The sequence below is a fragment of the Dipodomys merriami genome, unplaced genomic scaffold (assembly GCF_024711535.1).
Source record: "Dipodomys merriami isolate MVZ:Mamm:240054 unplaced genomic scaffold, mDipMer1.0.p SCAF_45, whole genome shotgun sequence".
Taxonomy (NCBI): domain Eukaryota; kingdom Metazoa; phylum Chordata; class Mammalia; order Rodentia; family Heteromyidae; genus Dipodomys; species Dipodomys merriami.
The window spans coordinates 2,424,641-2,442,140 of record NW_027206013.1 but is presented as its reverse complement, the minus strand read 5'-3'; the positions used below and the strand labels follow the sequence as shown (position 1 = coordinate 2,442,140).

The window sequence follows — 17,500 nt, the reverse complement described above, 5'->3', positions numbered from 1 at the left end:
ATCTCAATGTTTATGATATGGACGGAGCTCCCTCTGTGGGAGTCTTCTCTAAAATAGGCTGGACATTCTTGCTTTTCTGGCAGAGTCCTGTAGCACTAGAAGAAGCAAGAGTCAATGATGGGTTTGACTCTCTGTTTTAGGGCTCAGTTGGTGGGAAGTGGGGGAGCCAGGCCCTACAGCACACAAAGGAGCTAAGGCCACAGGCCCAGATGAGTTGTAGCCCTGAAGCGCTCACACAGGTTGAGCACAGGAGCCTAGTGGAAACTAACGGGGAAATCTTGGACTCTCGGGCTCTACTGTCTTATCCCACGGCTGTACTTCCAATAAAATACACCCAACTCATGATAGGAAGGAAGGGTCCTGAGTGACATGCCCTGGGAGAGACCCCTCAGGCTCACTTCCCTAACTTCACTTTTCTCCACTGGGAGGTGATGTGATAGGCCAGGCTATGCAGGTGGAGGGGAGACAACTAGGCTGAGTGAAGGTAGTAAACTGGAGGCAGGATGTGGAAGGGCTTAAAGTTAGGAAGAAACTTGAGTCCTTTGACAGGGATAGAAGCATCATTCTGCCCATTCTGTCATTCCTAAACTGATGCTGGTGGCTCATGTCTGTAATCCTAGCTACTCAGAAGGCTGAAATCTGAGGATTGCAGTTCAAAGCCAGCCTGGGCAGAAAAATACCCATGAGACTTAACCTCCAATAAACTACTCAAAAAAGCCAGAAGTGTCTGTGGCTCCAGTGGTAGAACACTAGCCTTGAGCACAAAGAGGCTCAGGGACAACGCCCAAGTCGAGTTCAAACCCCAGAACCAGAAAGGAAAAAAAAAGAAAAAACAGCTTCATCTCTTTGCTAGAACACATCTGTCATGGCTGGTAGGGATTCCTTGAGCCATGCCAACACCATGGCCATGCCTGAACCCCTTCACTAACATTGGAAAAGCTTGACCCCTAGCAGTTTTCCCCAGGGGGAGGGATATCAAGGGCCTTGCATGTTCCAGGCAAGCGCGCTCACTGAGCTGCAGAGGAAACTAGAAAGCTGCGGCCTATTCTCCAGCACTGAAAACTGCAAGCACACCCAAGTTGAGCTGACACCCACAGGCACATGGGTGTGCAGTGTGGACCTCTCTCCAGGCATGTCTCCTCTCTTGGATACATTGAGCAGCAGAGGAATCACAGACCACTTTCAAAGACCGCCACCTAGGCTCAAGCCCAGGCCTCTGCAACTGCTGCCCACCTGTGCCAGGCAGGGGCAGAGCAGGAGAGAAACAGCTTCCCTGGGATCCTTGGATAGGGTAGTTCTTGCAAAGAGATGTCAGTAGGAAGGAGGTTGTGGTCTTGGGATGGGGTTAGTGTGAGAAATATCCACATATACCCTACCACTGTTGCTCCTGATGACTTAACCATTTTAACTAACTTCCTTGCTGGTGTGACTTTAGCAAGTCACTCCTGATCCCATCTCCATTTCCTCTACTATAAACAAGAAGGGTAGGCACACACACACACACACACACACACACACACACACACACACACACACACACACACACACACACACACACACACACACACACACACACACACACACACACACACACACACACACACGATTAATTCTGGGCATTATGCTGGCTTGCAGCACATGCTGGAGTGTAGCCCTAGGATCAGAGCGCATGCCTGGTGAGTTTAGAGCACTCCCTGGTGGCTGTGCTTGAGTACCACCCACTCCCACCCTACCCAGGACTGTCCCCAGATAGCCACGCCTCTAGCCCACCCCACTAATAAATATGTAGCAGTCTCGCTAGCAGCCTGGCTCCAAGGTTTTCCCGACGCTTGCTAGTTCTCCCTAGTCACAGCTGCTGTGGCACCATGCGGGCCCTGAGTTTCCTGCTCTTTTTCCTTCAGGTGCAGCTGGTGGTGCGATCAAACTCTGAGGGTGAGCACCATAACCTTACCCATCTGGTCTCCAATCTACCCAACCCTTTGGTACTCTCTGCCACCCACTGGGTCCTACTGGTGGTGGTGGGAGGGGGAGGTAGTTTCAATGACAGGGAAACAGGTTCTGAGCCAGACTACTGGGTAAGCCTGCTTCCCACTCTGGACCCCTGGCTAGGAAGGGACTTGAAGATCCAAATGGTCTCTCAGCTCACTCTCCTGCTCACTGTCTGCAGATGCCTGGTGCTACGACTCCCAGGACCCCAAATGTGGTAAGGACAGTGTTGTATGAAGCTGTGTGAGATTGGTCTGTGTCCTGAAGCCACTAGAGGGGTTCAAACATGGCTATCATACTTCTAGGGTCTCTGCAGGCTCCTTGGTGGTCCACATGTGGCTGTCCTTTGTGTGTGTCCTCATTTGCTGTGATACCCACTCCTACTCTTACTAGTCAGGGTCTCTGAGCCTATTGGTATAGAAGAGGTACCCAATGAAGGTTTGTAACCATGTGCCAGAATATTCTATTCTGTCTTGCTGTGGGCCAGTGGGTTTACAGACTTAGTGACTAGGTCAGATGTAGGTAAGAGGTGGAGAGGTGACCTGTCCAGGGAGCAAGGACTTCCCCAAGCCTCGGCTATTTTTGGGGGGTTGGGGTTCATGCTCTGAGATCCCTCCCATGCAAACTTCAGATCTTTTTTTCTCAGGCCCCACCCATTGGAAAGAACTAGCTCCTGCCTGTGGGGGCCCAACCCAGTCTCCCATCAACATTGACCTTCGTCTAGTCCAGCGGAACAGCACTCTAGGACCTTTCATCTTTCGGGGCTACAACTCGATACCTCCAGGCCCTTGGACTCTAGAGAATGATGGCCATACAGGTCAGCATCCTGGAGTCAGGACCTCCCTCACCCCACAGACCGTGGCAGGAACTCCACACACGCTTAAAAGAACTCCCATAGCTACACAGAATCAGAGCACTCACACAGGAGCTGAGACATCAAACAGAGATCAAGCTACCCATGGAGGTTACAAACCTCTATGAGTCACTGATCCCCACACATGGGCTAAAAAGCTCTATACCGCTCCCATAGGAATAACAACTTCCAGAAGAAGGCAGAACTTCCACATACAGTGGCCAACACATCTCTCTCCAATAGGTGTCAGAATTCTCTCTACAAATAAGAACTGGGTGAGCACTGAGCTCATGCCTATAATCCTGGCTACTCTAGGAGACTGAGATCTGAGGATCACAAGTTTGAAGCCAGTCTGAGCAGGAAAGTTTATGAGACTCTGTATCTCTAATTCACCACCAAAAATGTAGGAGTGTGGCTCAAGTTGTAGAATGCCATCTCTGGGTGGAAAAAAAGCTAAGGGACTATGCTCAGGCCCTAAGTTCAAGCCCCAGGGTTGGAACACACACACAAAAATAATTGACTTTGGCCCCTGAAGACAGGACACACAACAGTGGGGATCCCCCTTCCCCTCAAGATCAGTTCACCTGAAAAAGTCTCTACCACTCCACTCCTACCACCATATAGCTGGAGCTATGTCCCTCCCTTGCCCAGCTGGTGGTCCTGCAGTTCAAGCAGGGAGAAAGCCAGCGTCATGTGTGCTCCCTTTACTTTAGTGCTGCTCCACGTGGATGCTGGTCTGCAGGACCACCTGGAGATTCGGGGAGGAGGGCTGCCCTCACCTGCCTACCGGCTGCTGCAGCTGCATTTCCACTGGGGAGCCTGGAGGCACACAGGCTCCGAGCACAGCCTGAATGGGCAGCGGCACTCCATGGAGGTGGGATGCTAGGGGGAGGGCTACATGGAGCTGAGGGAGGGGGGAGAGGGCAGCCAAGCACCTCCTAGGTCTTCACCTCCCCAGATGCACCTGGTCCACATGAATATAAAGTACCAGAGCATGGCAGAAGCACGAAGCCACGCCAATGGGATTGCAGTGCTGGCAGTGCTGCTAGAGGTGAGAGAGAAGCCTGGCAACTCCATGTGTGTGTTCAAAAAGGGGTTCTCTAGTTGGGTATGGATGGCTCACACCTGCAAGCCTAACTATTCAGGAGGCTGAGATCTGAACATTGAAGCTCAAAGCCAGCCAGGATAGACGCATCTCCAATTAGCCAGCAAAAAAGCCAGAATTGGCCAGACACTGATGGCTCACACCTGAAATCCTAGCTACTCAGGAGGCTGAGATATGAGGATCGAGGTTTAAAGCCAGCCCAGGGAAGGAAAGTCTGTGAGACTCATCGCCAATTAAACACCAGAAAACTGGAAGTAGCGCTGTGGCTCAAAGTGGTAGAGTGCTAGCCTCAAGTAGAACATCTCAGGGACAGCTCCCAGGCCCCTGAATTCAAGCTCTATAACCAAAAGAAAAGGCTGGAAATGGGGTGTGGCACAAGTGGTAGAGCATCAGCCTTGATCAAAAATGCTGAATGAGCAGGAGGTCTTGAGCTCAAGCCCAATACCTGCACAAACAAAACCAAAATCAATAAGGGGGTTCTAGTGAGGCAGAGGTATCAGGGTGGGGCTTTGGCCTCTCTGGGGGTAGTGTGAAGAGCTTCTCAAATCTATAGAGTGCTAGGCACCAGTGGCTCATGCCTGTAATCACAGCTACTCAGGAGGCTGAGATCCTATTAAAGCCAGCCCAGGCAGGAAAGTCTGTAAGACTCTTATCTCCAACTAAGCACAAAAGACCAGAAGAGGAGCTGTGGTACAAATGATAAAGTGCTGGTCTTAAGCACCTCGGCCTGAGTTCAAGCCTCAAGATGGACGTGCGTGTGGACACACACACACACACACACACACACACACACAATTTATAGGGTTTGTGGAATTTAAAGGATTCCATGGGAAGGGTAACAAGGGGAGGTGGCTTTTTCCAGGTCAGTGAGGGTAACCCATCATCCTTGGAAGCTTTCCTCTAGAAACGTCTCCCTGCTCCTAGCGTCCCTATCTTTGGAGACTCCCTCATTCAGAGACCCTCACTGAAATCCTCCTTCCCAGGAACAGGACCTGGACAACCCCAACTTCTCTACCATTGTGGCCAGCCTGACAAACGTGTCTTTACCTGGTGAGGAGCAGCACCCACTTGGGCTGGACATTTCTGGGGGTGAAGGGCAACAACATAAGTCAGCAGATTCCAATCTCTTCTCCCCTTCTCTGTCCAGGGGTTTCAAATCTGACATCCACCTTCCCACTGGCCTCGTTACTGCCAGGCACCTCTGGACTCTCCAGATATTACCGCTACATGGGGTCCCTGACCACCCCGGGTTGCGAGCCATCAGTGCTCTGGACAGTCTTTGAGAACACTGTTCCCATCGGACGCTCCCAGGTGAGGCCATGATCACAGACCACTGACCACCATGGTGAGCCAGGGCCCTCCTGCTCACAGCATCACCCCTTCCCTGCCTACGTCCTTCTTGTCTTGACCAGTCTTTTCCTTGAACTCTCAGGTAGCCCAGTTCCAGACTGTGCCCCAGACCCAGCTACCAGGTTTGCACCCCAGGCCGCTCACAGATAATTTCCGCCCCCAGCAGCCTCTTGGGGGTCGCAGGATCTGGGCCTCTCCGGGAGCTTCCATCCGTGGTGCAGCAGGGCCATCCTCCAACCACACTCAGGGAGGGTTGCACTGGGTTCTGCTGGGCTTGGGGCTTAGCCTGTGGCTCTGGCATGGCCCCTAGGATCCAAGCATGGCAATAAAGAAGGCTTAGAGTGATTCTGGCCTATTGTGATTGGGGAAGGGGCTGGGCTGGGCTGGGCTGAATTGCCTCCCTCCAGGGAGGATTCCTGCCCCAATCCCTGTAGCCTCAGTTTACTGTCTGTATAATGAGGAGACTCCTGAGAGAGCCTCCGATTCCCCTACCACAGTCAGCTCGTACCCTCTACCCAAATCTCCAGCACCACCCCTAGATCCCTTCCAGAGTCACCTGGTCAGATGGGAGGAAAAAAACACAGAACATCTTAGAAAAGCCTGTCACATCTGCAATCCTAGCTCCTCGGGAGGCTGACTCAGGGTTTGAAGCTAGCCCAGGCAGAATCTGTGAGACTTCATCTCTAAAATAGTCATCAAAAAGCAGGGCTAGAGGTGTGGTTGGGGCTGTAGAGTACTGACCATGAGCAAGCTGTGGGAGAGCTTGAGTCCCTGAGTTTAAGCCACAGTACTGGCAGAAAGAGAGACAGAGACAGAGAGAAGGAGGAAAGTAGGGAGGAAGGAAGGAAGGAAGGAAGGAAGGAAGGAAGGAAGGAAGGAAGGAAGGAAGGAAGGAAGGAAGGAAAAGAAGGAAGGGGACACAGATCACAGTGGCTCACTGTGATCTGAGGATCATAGTTCAAAGGCAGCCTGGACAGAAAAGTCTCTGTGAGACTCTTTTCTCCAATTAACCACTTAAAAACTGGAAGTGGAGCTGTGGCTCAAAGTGGTAGAGCACTAGCCTTTAGCAAAAGAGCTCAGAGACAGCACCCAGGCCCTAAGTTCAAGCCCCACGACCACCACCACTAACAACAACAACCCAACTTTATTCCAAGATCATACATTTTATTTAAAAACCAAGCTGTGTGGGGCTGGGAAGGTAGCTCAGTGGTAGAGCGCTTGCCTTGCATGCATGAGGCCCTGGGTTCGATTCCTCAGCACCACATAAGCAAAAAAGAAAAAAGCCGGAAGTGGCGCAGTGGCTCAAGTGGTAGAGCGCTAGCCTTGAGCTGAAGAGCTGAGGGACAGCGCCCAGGCCCAGAGTTCAGGCCCCACGACCAGACTCCCCCCCCCAAAAAAAAAAATCAAGCTGGGTGATCAATCTAGGGATAATATGCCTAGTTAAATGACTTCCAAGAGAGGAAATAAAAGGTTACTGGTTGCAGACTCTGGTGGGCCAGGCTTCACTGTGTACTGGCTCCTGGTGACAGATTGCTAGCCAAGTGGCGAAGCCATGTCCCTGTACAGTCTGGGAAGTCAGGCTGTGGAGTCTTGAGTACAGAGCCACACTGTGGGGGAGATGCTGGTTTGTAAGCAACTGGTATAAGTGTCCTTTGTGTCACTGCCCAAAGCAAACTGAGTCCAAATGACATAGAGTAAATGAGACTGGAAAGCCCGCAGTCAGCAGAGTAAGGCAGGCAAGGTAGGCTGCAGCCCAGTTGATGCCATGTGGAGCATGTGTTGATGTATTGGGGTTGCACTGACTGCAGGCCACAGTGTCTCAGCCACCCACTTGCGCCACATCTATTACATCGTGTGTGGACATCTTGAATCCAGAAGCCCTAGAACTTTCTTATTTGTAATCACAACCCCCCACCCCTAGGAGTCAGATTGTAGACCCCCAAGCTATGCCTGCTGCCACTCCCTGGTCCCCCCAAAAAGGGCTCACACTCAGTTTCCAACGGTGATCATCTGCCCCTGTCCACCAGAGCCATTCTCCACCAGAGGACTGCCAGGCCGGGCAGCATCTGCCCCCCACCTTCCAAAGGCACAAGCACTGGCTAGTAGCGCCTGGAGTCTCCCTGTGAGCCGCGGAGAGGGCGGATCTGCCTCTGGGGATACTTTCCGGCTAGCAGGCAACTTCTGCACCTCTCCCAGGTCAGCCCAAGGTGTGGCCATCCTCAATCTCCTCCACCTTGCTGGGCTCCGGGTGGCACTGGAGTTTTCTTATGGTTCTTGCGTGCTGGGACTCGATTGGCGCCGCCGTCGGCAGGGTCCTCAAGGGTGTCGTCCGCAGCTTTTGTGGCTGCCACGAAAGCGTTGACCGTGCCTAGAGCCCGTAGCAGGGAGGGGCCGCGGTGCGCGGCGCGGGGAGCCGCGCGGGGCTCGCGGCGCGGGGCCGGCGGCGGGGGCTGCGGTGGCAGCAGCGCGCGCAGGGCGTCCAGCTCGGCCCGAAGCTCCGCGCGCAGCGCCTCGAGCCCTGCGCCCAGCTCGGCGCGCACGGCCGCCAGGCCTTCCTGCAGCCGCCGCTCGCTCACCTCGAGCACGCCCGCGGGGTAGGTGGCCCCGCCGCGGGGCTCCCCGCACACGGAGCACACCGAGCCACCGCTGCGCGCATCCGTCCTCTCGCTGATCCCCGCCGCGCCAGCCCCCGCGCGCTCCACCACCCGCAGCAGCCGCGGCGCCTCGGCCCGCAGTTGTCCCCGCAGGCGAGCCAGTCGGCCTGGGGCGCGGATGTCCTCCGAGACTACTGGCCCATTGGTCTGCGATCCAGGGTCCCGCCGGCGGCCTGCGCCTCGCCGCAAAGCTTCGCTGGCACCATAGACGCTGCGCGCTTGAGTCCACGAGCGTCCGGACTCCGCCGCCATCCTGCGCTGCCACCAATCCACCACTGCCACCAGCACCTCTGCCTGGCCCCAGCCCGCAGCCTAGCGACCGATCGCGGGGTGGGGGGAGAGGGGGACGGGCGATGCGCCCTGGAGAGGGCCTCTGGGACGGCTGTGGGAACGACCAAGATAGCCAAGGGAATCCGGCCCGGGGCCCGGGGAACCCGGGCAGGGCCAGGCCCTAGGCAACTGGGGTTCCAGGGAGTCCTGGGGGACAAGGTCTATGGGACCAGGCATGGGTGTGTGGGACTTGCCCACGGGGATCACACTGTCCATTGGGGCTGGGCTGGTTTCTGCAAGACATGACAGGACTTGGAGGAACTGGCTGGAAAACGCAGGCACCCCCAGACAGAACCCCAGCTCAAACCTATTAGAAGCTGCGGTCTCCATCACAGAGACCACACAGACCTCACTGGCTCAGTTATCACCTCTCTCCAGGTGAAGAGGAGCCCCAGGGCCTCCTGGGTGCTAGACAAGCTCTCTGCCTCTGAGCTACACCTCCAGTCCAGGCCACTCTAAAGGGCGCCTGTGTCCACACGTGGCTGCAGAATTCCATCCTAGTCTGCCCTGCCAACTTCTTCAGGACTAGATGTGTCCCAGCGCTCTCTAAAGTTGTCTGAGGCCCAGATACTGGGGGCTCACCCCTATAATCCTATCTACTTGGAAGGCTGAAAGCTGAACATTGTTAGTTTGAGACCAGCTTGGGCAGCAAAGTGTAAGAGACATCTCCACTTAACCAACATAAAGCCAAAAGTGGTGCTGTGGCTCAAGTGGTAGAGCACCAGACTGAAATGAAAAAGCTACTGGACAGTACCCAGGCCCTGAATTGAAGCTTCAGTACCAGCAGCAAAAATAAATAATTAAATAAAGCTGCTGAGGTCCTAATATTTCACACCATGTCCTAACTTCACCCCCATCCCTTTTTTCATCTTTTCTTTATTGGTACTGGGAATTGAACTCAGGGTGTTGCACTTGCCAGGCAAGTGCTTTGTTACACAGCTACACCCCAGCCCTGGCCTCACCCTTTTAAACTCTAACTCAGCAACAACCTTCAACTCTCTCCGACTTTGCATAGGCCCCTGCTGCCCTTGACCATCATTGTTCTGTGGTTCTCATTCATCCCACTGAGGCCTGAAGCACCTCTCTCTTCCCTTTCTTCTTCCTCTCCCCTCTCCCCTCTCTTTTGGTGATAGTGCCAGGACTTGAACTCAGCCTGGGCATTGTCTCTGTGATTTTCTTTTTCTCAAGGCCAGCTCCTTACCACTTGAACTGCCGCTTCACTTTGGCTTTTTTGTTTTGGTAGTTAACTGGAGATAAGAGTTTCAGAAGCTTTCCTGCCTGAGCTGGCTTTGAACCACAGATTTCAGTCTCCTGTGTAGCTAAGATTACAGGTGTGAGCCATTGGCACTCGGCTTCCAGAGGCCTTTCTTGACCACCCATTCCCATAGCAGGTAACACAAGTCCTTTATCCTAGCACAGCTAATAGCCTTTTTATTTTTATTTTTATTATTTGGTTGGTGGTCCCAAGGTTTGAACTCAGGGCTTCAAGCCTGTCCTTCTTGCTGCTCTCTACCACTTGAGCCATGCCTCCAGCTCTGCTTTTTATTGGTTATTTTAGAGATGGAGTCTAGTGAGTTTTTTTTTCTAGAGAGAATAGGTTTAAAGTTATAAGCCACTAATACTCAACCACAAGCCTTTTGTTGTGAGACAGGGTGGGGTTTTACTACATTCCCCAAGCTGGCCTCAAATTCCTGGATTCAAGTGATCTCCTATGTCAGCCTCTTGTATAGCTGGCTATTCAACCACAGTGAGGGCTCTGAACCCAGGGCTAGGATGGCCTTTGAATGGGAGGCCCAAGACCACGTCCTGGGTGTTCACCAGCTTCTCTCATGTCCTCTAGCCAACTGGTATACCTTCTCATCCAGGCATCTAGGCCCTCCTAGCTGTCCCTGCAGAACCCCTCCCCTGAACACCCTATTCTCACTCCCTCTGTACGTGCCCTTCATTCTATGCCATCACGGTGCACTGTGAGACCCTCTAAAGGGCAGCATCTCCCCACCAGGCATGTTGTTTGCACCGCATCCCTAGGGGCTAGTTAGGACTCTGGGTGCTCTGGCTCTGAGGCCTCCCCAGCAAATTGTGAGGAAGGAGGGACTGGCATAGAGCCAGGTGGGCTGGATAGAGAGGCTGTAAGACAGCTGATGGAACCTAGGTCCCTAGAGGGCATGGAGGCTGGCACTGAGTGTCTGGCTATGTGTGTATGTATATCCAGGGGACTAAGGGATGCTGTCGACTTGTTCTTGGGCAGCCACTTCAGAAAGCCACTGACTCCCTTTACTTCACTCATTCCCTCATTGCAGCTATATGGAAGGTGCAGAGGGTAGATGAGAATTTGGTGTTCCTCAACCTCTCTGACTCCCCTCCCCCATTCCCGCTGAGTCACCTGCTCCCCCCTGGGGCCTTCAGCATCTGGCTTTGTGGATCCCTAGAGCCTCGTTAACCATACCCCCACACCAACCCCAGTGCTGCTGCCTCAAGAGTCCTGGGTCCTTCCCCGGGTCTGCCGGAGTCAGGCTGTGTGACCCAGGGGCTCTGCCTCCTGTCATCCAAGCGTGCACCCATGAAGTGCAGGAGGATCCTAAGATCCCAGGATGGAATGGCATGGAAGTCAAGAGGTGGGAAGGTGGGACTCTAGGTTTGCAGACCAGCAGATAGGAGTGTGAGAAATCAGAGAGCTTGGAAGGGGCAAAGGCTAGTTTGATCTTGCTGCTCCTGTCTAGGAGGTTTATGGACAGGCTGGGATACAGGCTCATCTTTTTTTCCCTTTCTTTCTTTCTTTCCTTCTTTCTTTCTTTTTCTTTCTCTCCTTCCTTCCTTCCTTCCTTCCCTCTCTCTCTCTCTCTTTTTCTCTCTCTCTTTCTCTCTTTCTTTCTTTCTCTTGCCAATTATGAGGCTTGAACTCAAGGCCTGGGTGCGGTCCCTGAGCTTTTTCACTCAAGGCTAGTGCTCTACCACTTTGAGCCACAACACTACTTCTTGTTTTCTGGTGGTCTCACAGACTTTCCTGCTCTGACTGGCCTTGATTTATAATCCTCAAATCTCAGCCTCCTGAGTCGATAGTCTTACAGCATGAGCCACCAGTGCCTGGCTCAGGCTGAATCTTTGCCAGGAGTTCAGGTTGGGGCTGCAGATGTGAGACCTCACCCTGGAGGCAGAGTGTCCCAGAGCCATGGTTTGTACAGGAAGGAGGGAAGATGTAAAGCAAGTTAGTGACAAGGAAAGGATGCTGAAACCAATTTACCCTGGGACACACTTAGTGAGTTCTATCTCCTAGGTTCTATCGCTTCTCTAGTTCCTTCCATGGCCATTCTTCCTTGTGGAGAATTAGTGGTCTAGTTGTGGTTAAGACTTCTCCAGAGGGCTAGAAAAACTCTGGGCTAATTCTAACAAAACTGAGGTTCCTGCACAATGGAAATGTTAGTGTCCTTAGCCTGCCCTTTGCACAATTCCCCTACTGAAGTTATGCATATGTGTCACATTTCATACATGTACAAAACTGCAAGGCATTCTTGTGCATGGCAGATCCTTTCCCAAAAAATCTACCCAATTATGTCCTTCATTTTCTTTCTTTTTTTTATGAAGTTATGTTTTTATTACTAAATCAGCAGGATCAGTTCATTACATTGATGGATTTTATTGCTGAAAATGCTTAGAGATGGGGTTGAAGGAAGCCCAAGGAGAGGGTGCTTATTTCACATGGGTGGCCTGGGGCTGGTCCCCAACACTTTCACTATGATTAAAAAGAGGAAGATCTGGATGGGTACTGGTGTCTCACACTTGTAATCCTAGCTTACTCAGGGCACTGAGATCTTTGGATCAAGGTTTGAAGACAGTTCGGACAGGAAATTCTGTGAGACTCCTATCTCTAATTAGCTTGAGCTAATGGCTCAAGTGGTAGATGACCAGCCTTGAGTACAAAAGCTCAAGAACAGTACCCACCCAGGCCTTGAGTTCAAGCCCCAGAACCTGCACAAAAAAAAAGAAAAGAAAAGAAAAAGAAAAAGAAAAGCCAGGCACCAGTGGCTCAAGCCTGTAATCCTAGCTACTCAGGAGGCTGAGATCTGACAATCACGGTTCAAAGCCAGCCCGGGAAAGAAAGTCTGTGAGACTCTTATCTCCAATTAACCACCAGAAAACCAGAAATGGCACTGTGGCTTAAGTGGTAGAGCGCTAGCCTTGAGCTGAAGAGCTGAGGGACAGCGCCCAGGCCCAGAGTTCAAGTCGCACCAAAAAAAAAAAAAAAAAAAAAGGTTTGTGTGACTTCAGCTATAGGCTGGTGCTCTGAGAAGACACCATGAGTTTGTAGGAGGACCTTGAGGTCTGCAAATGTTTTGCTGTCATGGAAGGGTGGGGCCCTGAAAACATTCCCCTGAGAACAAGCAGGGACAGGATCTGGGTTTCAGATGCTGTGGGGTTTTTTTTGTTTTTGTTTTCAATTTTTTTTATTGTGATTATGTGGCTACATAACTTCCCAAATTTCACAGTATTGTGGGATAGTGATGCTTAGTTAGTCACAAACACATTCTAACTTTCATGGGGCAAATTGTCTATCATGGTCTTTAACATTTATGAGTTCTATGAGCTTTGCAATAGTTATTTCTTCCACATTGGGTGGTATGTACATTTCTTTTGTTTTGCATAGCATCAGCTGTTCCCTCTTTCCCACTTGTTCCCTCCCTCCCTCCTATCGCTGCCATTGAGTTACTTAGTAGTTCATTTTGGTCAATGTCCAGTGCAGCTGATGGGTGTCCTTTATTTTCTTAAGATCAGCCCATGATCATTACCATAAACTATTTCCATTCTTCCTGAATGCTAGAAAACTGTTTGTTCTTGAACTACTTAAGGCCCACTGTTTTCCCTTGATGTTCTACTTTTTCTGTTAAATTGTTTGCTTTGCCCCTCTGTGTGTGTGTGTGTGTGTGTGTGTGTGTGTGTGTGTGTGTGTGTGTGTGTGTGTGTGTGTGTGTGTGTGGTGTATTCAGTTGTTTGAGATGCCAAGAATATGAGATTTTTACTTCATGATCACCCATTCTCCTCCAGGCTTTCCTATGCTACCTAAAATATCCTCCTTGATGCTATTAGCTGAGTATTCCCCTGAGTAGACCACTTTGATCCTGGGTCTTAGAAGGGGATACCTGATGGGACCCTAGGACTCCCTCCATATTAGTCATAGGGGATTCCACTTTCCTTTCTGGAGCTGTCCTCTAGAAGCTTCTCTGGGTTAGTAATAGGGGTAGCAACTCCTCCCCTGCTTTCTAGACTTACTGATCTTCCAGATTAATAATTAAGATTCTACTATACTTTCCTGGAGCTGCTTCTCCTCCAGAGATGTATTAGGGATGTCACCTGCCCCCGGCTTGCTTCCTTCCTTCCTAATACAGAGGGATCTGGTTCCATTCCTGCAGAATCTTCATTTAGCAGTATTTTAAGCATTTGCACCACTTTGATCTCTGTAACCTGAAGAACTGCCTCATCTTTTACTGAAATATAACCTGACCCTATCAGCTAAGGGAACATGAAAAACGACCCTCAGGCCAGGCGCTGGTGGCTCACACCTGTAATCCTTTCTCTTCAGGAGGTGAAATCTGAAGATCAGGTTTGAAGCCAGCCAGAGCAGGAAAGTCCAGGAGCTTCTTATCTCCATTTAGCCATCAGAAAACCAGAAGTGGCACTGTGGCTCAAAGTGGTAGAGAGCTAGCCTTGAGCAAAAGAGCTCAAGAACAGTACCCAGGCCCTGAGTTCAAGTCCTATGACTGACCAAAAAAAAAAAAAAAAAAAAAAAAAGACTCCCCAAGTGAGAATCTAAGTGTTAATACCGTCATGCAATTAGATCTCTCTTATAAGAAAAAGGGGAAGTAGATCTAGGTACTTAATGAGCCTGTACCAGAACCTCTCTTCTGTCAGAAAAAACTAAAAGAGGAAGACATAAACATCCTTGCTGATTCCCTTCTTGGAGGGTCACCTCTCTTACTCATATTCACAAACACTTGAAGCTCTATTGCCACTTTTAGAGATGGCGGGGTTAGAGGGTCCCATTGGAGTTCAGATCCTCCCTCATCAGTGGCTGATACCAAATGGTACAAGGACAATTTAAGTAATTAAGTATATATTAGGGGATCCAGACAGATTTGCATCTGGATTCGAAAGCCTCACCTTAGCCTTTGATTTGTCCTGGAGGAACACCTAGTTCATCTGGGCAATCTGCTGCACTTTACATTTTCTAGGGCCCCAGCATTTTTTCCCTTCAATCAGCCTCAGACTCAGAAGCTCCAAAGGCTTAAGACCCACAAACTACTGGAATCCAGTTGTTGGATAGTGCCTTCATGGTATGTACTAACCACAAATTGGGGGAGCAAAAATAGGGACCAGATATGGAGGAAAGGTGAGCCAGAGTTGTGGCTACCATGTTTAAGAAAGCCTTCAGAGGCCCGAGGCTGTCCCAGAGGGAGAAAGTGGCAAGCCCAGAAAGTCTGCTTCGAATGTAAAAAGCCATGGCATTTCATGAGGGGTTGCTCAGTGGCCCCTCCCAGTCTGTGTTTGCTACTCCTCAGAAATGGGAGAGAAGGGCTGGGAAGGTGGCTCAGTGGTAGAGCACTTGCCTTGCATGCTTGAGGCCCTGGGTTCGATTCCTCAGCACCACATAAGAAAAAAGCCGGAAGTGGTGTTGTAGCTCAAGTGGTAGAGTGCTAGCCTTGAGCTGAAGAGCTGAGGGACAGCGCCCAGGCCCAGAGTTCAGGCCCCACGACCGGACCCAAAAAATAAAAAAAAATAAAAAATAAAAAAAAAGAAATGGGAGAGAAAACGTGACATTGAAGACTTGATTATTCCTACCCTCAGGGTGAAAGCCAGCCAGCCAAGATTCTAGTTACAAAGACACACTCAGGAACAGAGAAGTAAACAGAGAAGTACCGAAACACTCTTAGCAGCCCCTGTAAAAACACTGTCTCCTATGAGGAAATTTGAATAATCCCAGACATCCTGGGTAAGCAAATATCTAGAAATTCTCTCATACTGACATTGTAATTGGGGTAGATGGAAAAACCAAATATCTATGACCTGTCTTGCAAAATTGGGGATCAGGCATTCTCACATAAATTTTCATTATTCTAGGTTAACCTGCTCCTCTTCTGGGTCAAAATATAATAAGCAAGTGATCTTACAAACCTTTGCTAACAAGTCAGACCTGACAGACAAGCTTCTACTGCACCTAGCTTGTGAATGATTCATGGAGAAAAGTAGTTATGTACTAAATGGAGAATGAAAAGCAGGAAATTCAGTAGTTAGCCAGAAGGAAGTCAAAGACGTAGTAAAAGTCCTCTTTAAAAATAAAAATAATTCTCAGGTTTGGATAACGTCAAAGCATTCCAACTGGCAATAGCCCAGCATTCATTTCCCAGGACTTACAAGGTGAAGCCAGCACTTTGCCTGGAGACACCAAGCCTTAGGGAAAGGTAGAAAGAGCCAACCAAATCTGAACTTTAGTCAAAGCTGTTGACTAAACTGTGTCAAGAGAACTTAGAAAATTGGTTCACTCTCTTGCTTATTTGCCCTGATCAGGGTAGGAAAAACTTTCAGGCCTGATGTTCAACTCAGCCCTACTGCAATGTTATATGGCTGCCTATTGTTCCACTCCAAAGACTTTCTTGTTGATCTGAGATTGAGGGCTTAGGGCTTGAAATTCAGGGCCTAAGCTTTTTTGTTCAAGGTTAGTGCTCTACCACTTGAGTCACAGCTCCACTTCTGGCTTGTTTTTGATGGTTAATTGGAGATAAGAGTCTCACACACTTTCCTGTTGGGGCTGGCTTTGAATCTCCATCCTCAGCTGTTAGTCTCGTGAGTAGCTAGAATTCACAGGTATGAACCACCAATACCTAGCTGTACAATTCCTTTTCAGAACCAGCTCCTAAAATGGTTGTGGTCATTCATTATTCCTTTAATCCTCTTGTTCATTTTCTTCAGTTTTGGACCATCTTGCTGTATCTTCTTATTGAAGTCCTCAGGAGCCAGATTATGCTCATACAGGGATAATTTCTCCTCCGACAGCAATTTCAACCTGTTGTTCAAAGTGCCTGAACTCTCCCTCAATGGTTTCAATCACTCAGGACAACAATGCAAACATCTAACAACCAACCTCCTCCTCCTCCTCCTGGAGACTGAATCCATGATAGATGTGGTCTACAGCCCCATCTTAGCAATGAAGTTACAGAAAAAGATCATTCTATCCCTTCTGCACACCAAAAAAAGAAAATGTGAAGAGCTCATCTCTTTGGAAGAAGAGGAAGGAGATTAACTGCAGGGAAAGAATGCTGGTCCCAACCCACTCAACTAGTCCTGCCCCAGGAATACCCCTTTGTCCCATCTCCTCCCTACTTCATCCCATCAACACTCTTTTTGGAGGATCAGTTTGCAGTTAAGACTTCTCCCTAGGAACAGAAAAACTCTGGGTCAGTTCTAATCCAACTGAGGTACCTGCACCATGGAAACAAATACATCCTTATGCTGAGCTTTGTACTTAAGGCTACATGCATATGAGTTGCATCTCATACATGTACAAAATTACAGGATGATATCCTTGTACGTGGGCAGATTCTTTCAAAAAATCTGCCTCAATTTATGATCCCTCATTTCCTTAAGATCAGTCCACTATCATTACTATGAACGTCTAAGCTCTTACTCTAGAAAAACTGAAAATGTAGGGTTGGAGGCATAGCTCAGTTGGTAGAAGGCCAGCCAATGAGCTAAAGTGTCAGGTACCAAGTTTGAGTCCCAGTCTTGGACCTTAAGAAAAGAAAAACAGGGGCTGGGAAGGTGGCTCAGTGGTAGAGGGCTTGCCTTGCATGCCTGAGGCCCTGGGTTCAATTCCTCAGCACCACATAAGCAAAAAGCCGGAAGTGGCGCTGTGGCTCAAGTGGTAGAACACTAGCCTTGAACTGAAGAGCTGAGGGACAGCGCCCAGGCCCAGAGTTCAGGCCCCACGACCGGACCAAAAAAAAACCAAAAAACCAAAAAACAAACACTAAAAATGTTCATCACATGCTTGCTCTTAAACCATCTAGTACAAGCTTACTTTTCTATTATTATTTATTTACTCTTTTCATTCATGGGGCTTGAACTCAGGGCCTGGCACTGTCCCTGCACTTTTTTGCTCAAGGCTAGCACTGTACCACTTTGAGCCACACAGCTCCACTTCCAGTTTTTAGATGGCTACATGTCTCACAGACT

The 17,500-nt window shown here is 50.0% G+C and overlaps 2 protein-coding genes across 2 annotated transcripts; one reads left to right on the top strand and one right to left on the bottom strand.

Moving 5' to 3' along the window:
- The first annotated feature begins 1,817 nt into the window (after window positions 1-1,817).
- On the top strand, window positions 1,818-5,639 carry LOC138808488 (carbonic anhydrase 15-like). The gene is made up of 8 exons (XM_069994764.1): window positions 1,818-1,932; window positions 2,168-2,203; window positions 2,633-2,803; window positions 3,553-3,713; window positions 3,798-3,890; window positions 4,928-4,994; window positions 5,092-5,255; window positions 5,377-5,639. Exons 1-8 carry the CDS (start codon window positions 1,866-1,868, stop codon window positions 5,602-5,604), a joined length of 987 nt encoding a protein of 328 aa, XP_069850865.1. The 5' UTR covers window positions 1,818-1,865; the 3' UTR covers window positions 5,605-5,639.
- A 1,874-nt stretch (window positions 5,640-7,513) lies between these two features.
- On the bottom strand, window positions 7,514-8,200 carry LOC138808487 (protein FAM246C). The gene has a single exon (XM_069994763.1). It carries the CDS (start codon window positions 8,198-8,200, stop codon window positions 7,514-7,516), a length of 687 nt encoding a protein of 228 aa, XP_069850864.1.
- Between the last annotated feature and the right edge of the window lie 9,300 nt (window positions 8,201-17,500).